The sequence below is a fragment of the Typopeltis vanoorti genome, chromosome 6 (genome assembly GCF_054136105.1).
Source record: "Typopeltis vanoorti isolate ZY-2024b chromosome 6, IOZ_Tvanoo_1.0, whole genome shotgun sequence".
In the NCBI taxonomy this organism is placed as follows: domain Eukaryota; kingdom Metazoa; phylum Arthropoda; class Arachnida; order Uropygi; family Thelyphonidae; genus Typopeltis; species Typopeltis vanoorti.
The window spans coordinates 97,100,193-97,114,346 of NC_143554.1; the positions used below are offsets into that span (position 1 = coordinate 97,100,193).

At 37.7% G+C, this 14,154-nt stretch overlaps 1 protein-coding gene across 1 annotated transcript in view; it reads left to right on the forward strand.

The window, feature by feature from the left end:
- The window catches only part of LOC150105732 (sarcalumenin-like), an 86,808-nt gene that overhangs the window by 64,144 nt on the left and 8,510 nt on the right, over positions 1 to 14,154 (forward strand). Inside the window, exon 5 of the mRNA XM_090394542.1 lies at positions 9,483 to 9,674. Coding sequence (XP_090250668.1) covers positions 9,483 to 9,674 — 192 coding nt within the window. The remainder of the gene's footprint in view (positions 1 to 9,482; positions 9,675 to 14,154) is intronic.

The following is a 14,154-nucleotide window of genomic DNA, read 5'->3' on the forward strand; positions in this document are numbered from 1 at the left end:
GCTATCCAACTTTTGGTAATCTTGAGGGCCACATTAAAAAAACAAAGATTTACCCAAGGCTGCATCATAATACATATCTAGTAATTTGGTGAGCAGCAGCGACACAACATCGATAGCTGAACAAACGAATGAACAACATTAATCGTGTGCTCGCATTCCCTGTGAGTGGCCAGTGCATGCGCGTTGGAACAAAACAGTATAAGAATGCTTCTTTGACATGTCTAATATTTGAAAAACACATGGGTATATAGTGATGTAAACACACCATATAAAATTAACAATATCACAATTATTGATTAGTGATAGAATTAAAATATCTGGTACGCATTCGATTCAAATTGGTGTTTTTTTTTTCCATTCTTGAAAATCAAAACCAACAGGTGGGCTGCACAGAATCGTGCCTCAGGCTGCATGTAGCCCACAGGCAGTGCTTTGAACACCCCTAATCTAGAGGAAGCTGTATTAAATTTTATACCTAGGGTAAGGAGGGTTAGATGGATGAGTAATATCATTAAACACATCCTGCAGAAGAAGAAAATGCTGTGGATAGTATATAAAGAGAAAGGTGATCAGCAAACTCATGAACAGTACAAGGCTTAGGTAAGAAAGGTGACCAGCATGGCAAGGAAGGCAAAATCAGATTATGAGAAGAGTTTAGCTGAGCAGGCCAAAGGAAATCTCAAAGAGTTTTCTTTTGTTATGTGACAAGTAAGAAGAAGAATGCCTATGGAAGATTAACCTTAATGAGTGATGATGTCACGAGAAGACAGAAGCGGATAAAATAGTCAAGTTACTGAGTGACCACTTTTAAGCATATATCTTCCTGGTGTGAGGTTACTGCTTTAACCTATGTGAGAGACACTAATGTGGGAACAGAGGCGGGCGAATTGAAAGTTCTTAGGATATTGCAGAATTTCAACGTAAATACAGCTGTAGGATTAGATGGGATATCAGCTAGGGTTTTGCAAGAATGTGCAACGCGACTGGTGCAATGCCTTTGACAAGCTGTTTAATTTAAGTCTCAGCTCTGGTAGAGGTAGAGTTCCAAGGGAATGGAAAGAGGGCAAAATTGTTCCTTTGCATAAGGGAGGTTCTAAGACTACAGTAGCAAATTATAGACTAATCAGTATCTCGGGCTTGGTGGTAAAAGTACTAGAAAAATTGGTAAAAATTAGAATTCAAGAATGTGTAGATAAAAATATGGTACTGTATGATGGGTCAACATGGCTTTGTAAAGGGTTGGTCATGCCTTAGTAATTTATTAACTTTTCATAATAGAGTGACATTTGAGTTGGATAAAGGAAATGGCTACATCATCATTTTGCAGGATTTTGCAAAGACATTTGACAGAATACTACATGGAACTCTGTTACACAAATTAGAACAAATGGGGATGGATATGACACTGGTTAAGTTGATAAGAAAGTGGCTGCTGGTCAGATATCAAAAAGTGGTATATGAGGCAAAAACAGGTGACTAGTGGTGTGCTGCAAGGTTCAGTGCTGGGACCATTGGTGTTTAATTTGTGCATAAATGATATAGGAAATAACCTGAAAGGAAATATTGCAAAATTAGGTAGAGTAATAGTTAATCAAGGCAATGTTGGAGAGCTTGCAGGATGATTTACATAAGCTGTCAGTATGGGAAAAAGTTAATGGGCTTAATGTTGAGAAATAAGTTATGCATTTTGGAATAAATAGATTACAAGCTGTGTATCACATTCATGGCACTGTACTCCAGGAAATAGATGAAGCTAGAGATTTAGGAGTGGGTGATAGACAGAGTTAAAGTTTAGAGGACATATTGCTGAGGTAGCCCATAAGATTACTTGGCTAGTGAAGAACACATTAACGAGTAGAGATAAGGAAGTTGTAATTACTCTTTAGAAGGCCTTGATATGCCCACACTGGATTACTGTGCTCAAGTCTGGTCCACTGGGTTTCTGGGGGAGGGGGGACTGTGGAGAGGATTCAGAGACAAGTGACCAAGACAGTGAGTGGCCTGTGGAATGTTCCTTATAAAGGTGTGTAGATTACAGAAGTTGGTTGGTTGATAGGATAAAAAGAGGGGATATGATAGAAACGTTTAAGTTGCTTAAAGGATTTTATAGGATAGATGCAGGGGAAATGTTTCAATACTTGGCTAGAGGGACCAGAACAAAGGAGGGGGGGTCATCCCGGAAGTTCAGTAAAGGTGTGGGCAGCAGGGGTTGTGAGGAGTAGATATTTTGCTTGGAGAGTGGTGAATGAGTGGAATGGGTTGCCAAAGTTAGTTGTGAGTGCATTTTCTGTTAATGGGTTCAAGGAGAGTTTTTAGCGAAGATGGTAAATTAAATATGGAAATAGACAACAGAATTTACAAAGCTGGTATGGTAGGAAGTCGATTGAATAAATTCATATGGAATAAGAGAGAAATTAGTCGGGACACTAAATTAGCTGTATACACAGTGTTCAAACCAGTTTTAACTTATGGATCTGAGAGCTGGGTCAGAAGTAAAACACTTGACCAAAGACTAGAGACCACAGATATGAGAGTCCTGAGAAAGATTAGAGGCATAAACAGATCGTATCAGTGGCAATATCATATTAAAAACAAGGATATTAGGAAAGAACTTGACATTGTCAGTATCAGGGAATGCGTTAGCAGAGCTAATCTCAGGTGGTATGGTCACTTAAACAGAATGGGCGATGAAAGATTAGCAAAACAAGTGTTCTCTGCCAGGTTGGCAGGAAAACGACCTGGAGGAAGACCAAGATATAGATGGATTGATATGATACAAGTGTCTTAGATTATAGAAATATAAGATCTGATAATGTTGGAGTCTTGACAAGTAACAGACTGATTTGGAGCAAAATTGTAGATAGGGAGTTTGTAATGATGTGAATTTTTCATGTAGCACTATCATATCCTGTACACCCCCCCCTTGAGGGTTCATGGCAGGAATTTGATGATGGTGATGATGGTTTTGTACCTGCTCTATATTGCATAAATAAACTTGATCTGACTACTGTTGAAAGTGCAATGAAAAAAATGGTCTGAAAAGAACTAATAATCTCAGATTAAAAAGAGCTACCTTACAAGGCAACCTTTCTAAAGGACGAAAATATAAAATAAGCACACACAGGTGATGCTTTTATTATCATGGATACATGTGATTGTGGAACCAAAAAGCTCCTGGTTTACATGTGATTTATTATTATTAATATTATTATTAACACAGGACCTCCATGAAGTCAGAGACTCATCGTGGGAGGTACTCATTAATGCATACAATGCTTATCCAACCGCATCTTAAACTGATTCAATGTGTCCACATCCACAACACACTCAGGCAATGCATTCCACTCACCAACCACCCTCCATACTAAGAACCTACTTCTCACTCCTTTGCTCACACCCTCCTTATACAGTTTCCAACAATGGCCTCTTGTTCTACTCCCCTCTCCCATTTCTATGAAAAATCTCTTCCATGTCTACTGATAACCGTTTATGTCTCAATCATATCCCCCCCCCTTCTTCCTCCTATTTACGAGGCTCTGCAACTTACATTCTTTCAATCTGTCCTCGTACTCCACATTCCAAAGACCACTGTACCCTTTCTCTGTACCCTTTCCAACATATCCTCGCCACCATGAAAACCTGGTGACCAAATCTGTGCACAGTAATCCACATGAGGCTTGATCAAGGCCTTATACAATGGAATCATATTCCATTGTTTAAGGAATTTCTGCATGACAGGGTTCTCCGCATCATTTCTGCATGACAGGGTTCTCCGCATCATTGCCATTACTCGATGTGATGTCTTCGCAACTCATGCAATGTGGCCATGAATTTCAGGTCCTGTCCTTGTCTACCATCACTCCTAGATCTCTCTCATCTTCTCTACTTCTGTTAAAGTTTCCCTTCCAAGTCTATACTTTGCATCCCATTGTTGCTTACCAAATCTCAAAACCTTACACTTGGCAACATTGAACTGATAGTTCCACTTAGCTGCCCATTCATGCAATCTGTTCAGGTCCTCTTGTAAGGCATTAACATCAGCCTGACTGTGCATTGCTCTCCCCAGTTTTGCATCATTTGCAAACAGCTGGATATCACTAGTTAAACCCAACCCAATATCATTAACATGCAAATTGAATAACAATGGCCCCAAAACTGACCCTTGTGGCACACCACTGGTGACCTTTCCCTTTCGAGACACTGCACCCCCATATGCAACTTTCTGATACCTATCTGACAGCCAGTCACTGATCCAACACAGAAGTCTGTTATCCAATCCTATCTGTTTCAATTTGTTTAAGCACTTGTCATGTGGCAGTCCATCAAAAGCCTTTGCAAAATCCAAGTACACCACTGTATATGCATCTCCTATGTCCAAGGCATTTGTCACCTTGTTATAGTACATAAGTAAGTTAGTGAAACATGATCTCCCCTTAACAAACCCATGCTGATAACCACAGAGAATACTGCTATTATTAACCCATTTCTGTATCCTACTTCTCACCAATCTCTCCAGGACCTTCACCACAACTCCAGATATACAGACCGATCTATAATTTGAATCTACTGCCTTATCGCCACTTTTATGCAGTGGAACAATTTTACCCTCCTTCCACTCCCTTATGATTTATAAGTTCATTTTTTTTTTTTTTTGGTTTGACTAAGTTGTGCTATTTTATGACCTACTCAGGAGAATACAGTGGCACAACTTAGTCAAACCAAACAAATGATCTTATAAATCACATGTAAACCAGGAGAATTAAAAATAAATAAATAAATAAAAACAGCTAACATACTACCCATTTGTATCACATTTGCATATCTTACCAAAGACACAAAGGAGACACTAATCCATCATGTCGTTGATGGAATGGATTGGCTGGTCTCATATGAAGGTGGCAGAGCTTTTCTTTCCAGAAAAAATACTTAGCAAAGAATCAATAATTGGCCACACCTTTACATGAAGAAAATTAAATTTGGTTCAGAATTTTTGGAACTATGTTTCTCTATCATGTTTACCTATACTCCTGTGTGGGGGAAGGGACTTTCAGACATATTGAAAATGTTCTCTTTCAACATAATTGAAATTTTCTGATACTCTCTCTCTGTTCATCCTTTTTTAAATGGAAAGGTTAAATATAAAACTGTTATGCTTCTTGGCTAGAGGCTTGCCATTGTCACGTGTAATTTTATTTATTGAGAAATTCAAGAATGCAGCCCTCTCTCAAGCTAGTCTTAAAAACCCTACACAGGGTTGTGATACATTAACACTATCAAAAAATGATAAAATTTACTCTAGTTAGAAAGCAAACAGTAGTAATCTTTCTTGAGTAATCTTGAGTAATCTTTCTCAAGCATTATGATAAAACCTGGAAAATAGTAATGGTTTTAGAAGCCTGGAGGAAACCAACTTAATAAAGCATTATGTATTCTACAAAATAAGAATAAAATTATTATTGTTATTATTATTTTGGTAACCTCTATGGAGTCAACAGATTCATCATGGTAGGCCCACTCAACCAGCAATATGTCTATCATAATGAGCTTTGAAGTTATTTAAACCACCTGCATTCACATTGCACTCTGGCAGTGCATTCTACTCACTAACAACTCCTCACATAAAAAATCTACTCCTCACACCCTTCTTCACATTTTCATACAAGGGATGGCCTCTCATTCTTCCCATCTTAACATCCACTCTTTTTATAATTTCTTCTGTATTAATCTGATAGAATCCCCTAACTAACTTGAAGGTCTCTATCATATCTCCTCTTTTCCTCTTATCCACCAACTTCTGTAATCAAAATTCACTCAAATGCTTTTTATAACCAACACTTCAGAGTCCTGATATCACTTTGGACCTGCTGTAGTGTTTCCACATCACCAAGAACTAGGTGACCAAATCTGAGCACAGTAGTCTATATGTAGTCTGACCAGTGCTTTATGCAGAGGTACCACCACTTCCTTATCCCTACATGGCGGCATGCTTTTTATCATAGCAGCAATACAATGTTCATCTTTGCAACACTTGTGATGTGTCCTTGGAACTTCTTTTCTTTAATCATTTTATCCAAAATGACTACTTTGTGAAAGCTGTCCAAAAGTTTCGCCTAAAAGATGTACAAAATTTATTCCACTCACACAAACATACTTTGTAAGTATCAATCACTCCAAAAGTACTAAGGTGCTATATACTGAACATAAGTATAATCCATTATACTTATGTATAATGGATTATACATAAGTATAATGTATAATCAGTATGTAGGTTACATTGGCCAAAGGTATTACATTGGGGGGGGGGAATCATAACAGTGTAATGCATAAAAGACTAAAAAAATCAATATGTCTAAATGCCTGCATCGTCTTAGATAACCAGTCTATGAAGTACTTTGTGGTAGCAGTGTGCTGTCCAGTATAATTAGTTGGTGTAATTTTTCAAAAAATCCAAAAATCATCCACTCATGATATCGTTAATAGAATTCAAGGCTTGAATTTGCACATTTGTATAATCAATAGTTACTGTGACATGGCAGACCTCAGTTGTGCCAATGGTTACTAGTTATCACTGAGATGGCTGATATGTGAAAGAAATATTTATATCTTTCACATATCAACATCACCCACAGAAAAAACTAATCTCCTTGCTTTCACGCTTTGCCTCCAGTGCACGCATAACTGACAATAGCAAATGCCCTCCAGTAATTCCAACTGCCCAACACACAATGTCCCCTGCATCCTTTTGTCAGAAAGAGATCATAAACCTGTTGTCTAAATTAGACACAAAAAAAGTCTCCTGATCCTGGCGGCATTCCTCCAATTGTCTTTACGGTCTGTGCACCAGAACTGACTCTTTTCCTATGCCGTCTGTGCATACTCTCTTACTCCACTGGTGTATATATCCCAAAGCCTGGAAATTGGTCTATATTCAACCCATTCCTAAAAAGGGTGACAAATTGTTACCATCTAACTACTGCCCTATCTCACTCACCTTAGTCCTATCTAAAGTGATGGAGAAAACTATCAATTCTCAACTCCTACTCTACCTTGAAGGTACCCAGCTATTAAGCGACCACCAGTACGAATTCTATAGATGCTGATCAACAGGTGATCTGCACTCATATATCACCCATATCTGGACAAATGCCATGGAGAAATTTGGTGAATCCCAAGTGGTTGCACTTGACAACTCTAAAGCCTTTGACTGGATCTGGCACAAAGGCTTAGTAAGAAAACTCTCATCATTTGGACTTCTGCAGATGGATTGCCAGCTTTCTGTCTGGACGCACACTGTGTGATGGTAGGCGGCTCCCTATCTTCTCACCATCGAACTAAAGCTAGCTTCCCACAAGGTTCAGTTCTCTCACCGACCTTCTTCCTTATGTATATCAGTGACCTACTTCAGTTGACCTCCAACCCATTACACAGTTTGCAGATGTCAGCTCATTGCATGCCTTCCTTTCATTTGATAAACCTTACCTACCCTACACAACTCACTTCAACCCACAGAGCATCAATTGCCACTGCCCTTAATTCTTACCTCCAATGGGACTTAAACTTCACTGCTAGTAAAACCCAGTTCTATCTTATTTCTCACAAGAAAAGAACCATTTTCCCCCCAATATTATTTTTGATAACACTCAAATTCCCAGACAAGATGAGATTTCTCTTCTCAGAATTACCCTGACATCAGGCCTCTCCTGGCATAAACACATCACTATTGCATCCTCAGCTTCCAAAAAACTATATAGTACTTTAGTGCTGTTTCTCCTTTCCCAACCCACTACCCATATACAGCACTAAAGTACTATAGGTTGATCAGCAACCTCTTGTATATGGACCCAACATAAAAAAAAAAATATCACATTATCTGTTCCATCACTCACCAGTTTTGTAATTGCTCAGTAATGGAACAGACCATCTCTAAACTATTACATCTTTCACCTATCAAAGTGATAGGTGAGAAATGTAATATATCTCAAAGTGATAACTGGAGTCTGTTCTTAAGTTAAGGGGATAATAAATCCCTCATTATTTTAAAGCCGGATACGAAACTCGGAAATTGAAATCTAAGAATTTCATGCTGAAGAACTATCAGCGAATCCAAGCGTAAGTCAACACCTGGGTGGTACAGCACTAGGGCAACTTGGAGCAGAGGTGAAGCAAGATCCATCACTATCCTTAATATTTTCTCATAATGTAAAATGCAGCTCCTAGGAGATGTATTACTGTTTTACATTATGAGGAGAGGTCACTACCCAGCCGGTTTTGACCTTTATTGAGGTCTCATCAGTGAGTAGGTAGACCTGGATAATACCAAGATTTAAGTGAACCGAACTTGCATATACCCATTGCCAGACCGGTGTACCCATATATTATTATATTATTATTACTATGATAATGAGCCAAGAAGCTATTTTTCCGGCTGCGTAAATTAAGTTAAGGGGGATAATAAATCCCTCATTATTTTAAAGCCAGATACGAAACTCTGAGATCGAAATCGAAGAGTTTCATGCCAAAGAACTATCGGCGAGTCCAAGCATAAGTCAACACCTGGGTGGTACAACACTAGGTCAACTCAGAGCAAAGGTGGAGCAAGCTCCTTCACTATCCTAAATATTTTCTCATAATGTACAACGCAGCTCCTAGGAGATGTCGGCTTTAAAATAATGAGGGATTTATTATCCCCCTTAACTTAATTTACGCCGCCGGAAAAATAGCCTCTTGGCTCTTTATCATAGTAATAATAATATATGGGTACACCGGTCTGGCAATTTGTTAGTAGGGGTATATGTAAGTTTGGTTCACTTAAATCTTGGTATTATCCAGGTCTACCTACTCACTGATGAGACCTCATAAAGGTCAAAACCGGACTGGGTAGTGACCTCTCCTCATAATGTAAAACCGTAATACATCTCCTAGGAGCTGCATTTTACATTATGAGAAAATATTAAGGATAGTGATGGAGCTTGCTCCGAGTTGCCCTAGTGTTGTACCACCCAGGTGTCGACTTATGCTTGGACTCGCCGATAGTTCTTCGGCATGAAACTCTTTGATTTCGATCTCTGAGTTTCGTATCTGGCTTTAAAATAGGGATTTATTATTCCCTTAACTTAATTTACGCTGCCGGAAAAATACTCTCTTGGAGTCTGTTCTGTTACATTACTCAGCAATTACAAACTCTTGAGTGATGCAACAGACCATTTCCAAATTATTACATCTTTCACATATCAACTGTCTCAGAGTGTAACTGGTGATCATATGGTATAAATGCACTTAGATTAAAGATCTTATAGGTTACAATTCTTTTCAGTGAACTGTTAGTATGCTGAACAACATCCTATCTCTGTTTAATATGGTGCCTGAATTATTTTAGGCCAATCTTTTGTTATTATGGCTATAATATTATAAAGTGGTATTATAATTACGTAGCTCACATTCATAAAAGAGTATTCTGATAAATCATTACTATATAATTTTAGGTTGATTTTATTGATACACCAGGCATAATTGAGAATAGCAAACAACAAGGAAGAGGATACCCTTTTGATGAAGTATGTCAATGGATATTTGATCTATCTGATATGATTGTTCTTGTATTTGATCCTACAAAACTTGATGCTGGTGCTGAACTAGAGAAACTCTTTAGACATTTAAAAGGTCAAGAAGCAAAGGTAAGTTAAACTTTAAAATTATTTATGAATTTTCTTTATTAAGGATGAGTTTGTTGGTATTGGTAATTGGTCCTTTGAAAATGGCCTTTATTATTTCTGCTTCTATCAAACAGATAAGTATCTCTGGAAAAAAATGAAGATGACCACTCTTTCTTCCCCCCCCCCAGCGAATGAGTGAGTGAATGAGTGAATGTGAAATATAAGGAAAGCAGATGATCTGCAGAAATATTTAATTTCAGATGGTGATAATGCTTATGCACAACTTCTGCAGAAGATTGATGGCATACTTAGAAATTTTGAGACTTAATATTTAAAAAAACCCAAAATAATATGGTACACTTCATCACTATCATAAAATTCATGAAATATCCCTCAAGGGGTGTAGTAATATATGAAAAGTTTATATTATTAATAACTTCCTATCAACAGTTTTCCTTCAAATTAATCTGTTATCTGTCAGGACTCCAGTATTCACAGCTCTTATGCTTCATTCTTCTAAAGCACTTCTTATTGCATCAATCTACCTAGATCTTTGTCTTCTATCCTGGCATCAAATACTTTTAATTTGCTAATCTTTTCTTTCTGCTGGCTGGCCAAGTGGTTAGTGTATTTGCTCCCAAACCAGAAGACTACAGTTCAAATATTGTCCTGGGAAGGAATATTTGTGATTATCTTTAAGTGGAAGGTGAACCTCATCTCCCAATGTGAGATCACTATCCCTCTTACTGAAGGTTTGAAGTGGCTTAACAAAGTTCCATGTTTGGAACTTTGTGAAGGAGCTTTGTCTCTAGAGCTGGGTTTCTGGACTATATAATAAATGCAGTTTTACATATATCATCATCATCAAATTCCTGCCATCTACCCTCAAGGGGTGTACAGGATATGATAGTACTACATGAAAAATTTACATCATTATTAACTTCCTGTCTACAATTTTCCTCCAGATCAGTCTGTCACTTGTCAAGACTCCAATATTATCAGATCTTATATTTCTGTCGTCTAAGGCACTTTGTACCGTATCAATCCACCTATATCTTGGTCTTCCTCTGGGTCGTTTTCCTGCCAACCTGCCAGAGAACACTTGTTTTGCTAATCTTTCCCTGCCCATTCTGTTTAAGTGATCATACCACCTGAGATTAGCTCTGCTAATGTATTCCTGGATGCTGACATGTCAAGTTCTTTTCTAATATCCTCGTTTTTAATATGATATTACCATTAATGCCATCTGTTCATGCCTCTAATCTTTCTGAGGACTCTCACATCTGCGGTCTCTAGTCTTTGGTCAAGTGTTTTATTTCTGAACCAGCTCTCAGATCTGTAGGTTAAAACTGGTTTGAACACTGTCTTGTATACAGCTAATTTAGTGTTCCGACTAATTTCTCACTTATTCCATATGAACTTATTCAATTGGCTGCCTACCATACCAGCTTTGTTGATTCTGTTGTCTATTTCCATATTTAATTTACCATCTTCAGTAAAAATCGTGCCTAAGTAGCTGAAATGTTTTACTTGTTGCACAGGTTCCCCGTTCACAACACAGTTGACATTTTCAACAATTCTACCTATTTTCATTGTCTTGGTCTTTTTAATGCTGACCTTCATACCATATCTATTACAACAGTTTTTCAATTTAGTCAGGGAATCTTGCAAACTTGTAGTGGATTTATTTAGAAGTATAACATCGTCCGCATAAAGCAAAGAGCTGACATTAACATCTCCAATTCTGATATCATGTTTAATACCACTTTCCTTCATAATGTGATCCATATAGATAATGAATAACAGAGGGGATAATGTACATCCTTGTCTCACACCAGATTTAACATTAAACCATCTTCCTGTACTTCCTTCAATTCTAACTGCTGACTTAAATTCAAATAAAGACTAAGTATTCCTTGATATAATGCCCCGTTGACACCATATAACTGTAGCGTATTGAATAGCTTCTCTCTTAGCTCCTTGTCTTATGCCTTTTCCATATCAACAAAACTTAAATACAGATCTTTGTTATATTCCCATGATTTCTCCACTATTTGTCGTAAAGTGAAGATCTGATCCTGACAGACTCTATTTGACCTGAATCCAGCTTCTTCTGCACCAAGCTTTTCTTCCACAATTCTTCTCAACCGTTTCTCAAGTATACTTGCATATATCTTACCAGAAACACTCAGTAGGGAAAATACCTCTGTAATTCTCACATTCAGTTTTACTTTCCTTTTTATATATGGGTACTATGAAAGCTCTCTCCAATCATCGGGAATTCGTCCCTCTGTCCAGGCATTCTGAACTATGCAGTGCAGCCATTGGAAGACTTTTATACCAGCATACAACATTTCTGGTCGAATATCATCTACTCCTGCTGCCTTTCCACGTTTCAAGCCTTTGTTGGCTTTTTCTACTTCAAAGTATGGATATGTATTATTCCTGACTGTGTGCCTGGTTAGTGTTTTTTACCACTGTACTGTCATCACTGCTTGTTTCATTTAGCAGTTTTTCAAAGTAATTACTCCATACTTCAAGGATATCTTTTTCTCCTGTTTTCATGTCACCTTTATCATCTGTAACTCCTTTTACAGCACTCTTTCCTCCATTCCTAAACTTCTTCAATAACCTCCAGAATATTTTATCACCTTCTTGATTTTTATTTTCTATGTTCTTGCCAAAGTCCTCCCATGACTTTTGTTTAGCTAGTTTTATGCGGTGTTTAGCTTTCTTACATTTGTCTCTGTATTCTCCAAGAGCACAAGCTGACTTATTTGCCAGGAACTTTTGGTATGCTTTCTTCTTTTCCTTCACTGCTTCCTTAACTTCCTGTGTCCACCATGGAGTTCTGATTTTTCTATCCTTGCAGACAACCTCACCACATTCCTCTGGCTGAATCAGTCAGAGTTTTCTTCAAGGCTTGCCACTGAATCTCCAAGGTTTGGTTCCTGTTCTCAAACTCTTTCATTTTTTCTTCAATAATCTTTGTGTATTTTAGTCTACAGTTCACATCTGAGAGCTGCTCAACTTTTATTCGCGTTAAAACTTTCTTACATGTTATTCTTTTCAATATGAAATTCAATTTTATCCTGCTCAAGACTAAATAGTGATCACTTCCAATTTCAAATCCTCTGTTCACTCTCGTGTCCTGCACCAGGGAGAAAACATCACTATCAACAATAACATAGTCATTGAGACTTTTCTTATTCCTTGCCTCTTCTCTCCATGTGAATTTGTGCACATTTTTATGTTGGAACATGGTGTTAGTAATAACCAGTCCATGTCCTGAGCAGAAATCCAACAGGTATTTGCCATTATTATTAGCTTTGCTCTTTTCTCCAAATTTTTCCAAAATATTTTTGTATGTCTGACAGTCATTTCCTACTCTGCTATTTAGACCCCAACACGGACCAACTTTTCCTTTTTTATCGTGTCAGTTGCTTTTTCTAAAGCATCAAAATATTCCTCCACTTTTACTTTAGTAGAAACTTCTGTGGGACCATAGGCACAAATAAGTCTCATTGTCCAGTTCCCCATTCTCATATTTGGCCACATCACTCTACTTGAGACTGCCTGCCATTCAAGAAGATTAGCCTCATATTTTGTGTTGAATACTATGGCTACTCCTTCTTTTCCTTGATTGTGATTTCCTGAATATAACATTTTGTATTTATTGCTCAGAAAGATCTCACCAGTTTTTGTCTTTTTTGTTTCAGTCACCCCTATTATGTCGTTCTGGTACTTATTCTAATTCTTCAGCTAGCTCCATTTCTTTGTCATTCAGGCTTATGTTGATAGTACCGATCCTTAACTCTGGTGATGTTGAGTTGCGGTGTGCTTTCAGATTTGTTCCGGTAGCTGACTTTTCTCAGTTCGCCCTGGTGAAAACAACGGGGGCATTGTTTAACCGGCGATGCCCCAGCCGGCATGAAATTTTGTCATGTTGTATCATCATTTTGTAATTTGGTTTAAGCCAATAAGAATTACAATTTGGTCGGCTAAATCCCAAATTGCCAGCCCATCCTCGTTCGTTCAATATCCAGGTAGATACCCAACAGGGTGCAGCACGAGAAGGTAAGGATTGGACATTAGGTCAGAAGCCCTGGTCGGTTCTCCGCATTCCTTTAAAGGCTATTTGGAGTTTCCTCTCAGTTATACAGCTTTGACCCTTAAGCATCCTGTTTTACATATATATATATATATATATATATATATATAACTGTTAATGCAAGATTTAGTGTTGGGACCATTGCTATTTAATTTGTACAAAAATTATATAGGAAATAACCTGAAAGGAAAATATTCAGTTGTTTGCTGATGATGTACAATTAGGTAGAGTAATAGTTAATCAAAGTGATATATGGAGAGCTTGCAGGATGAGGATGATTTAAATAGGCCGTCAGTATGGGCAAAAGTTAATGGGTGTCAATTTAATGTCGAGAAATGTAAAGTTATGCATTTTGGGATAAATAGATTACAAGCTGTGTGTCATTGATGG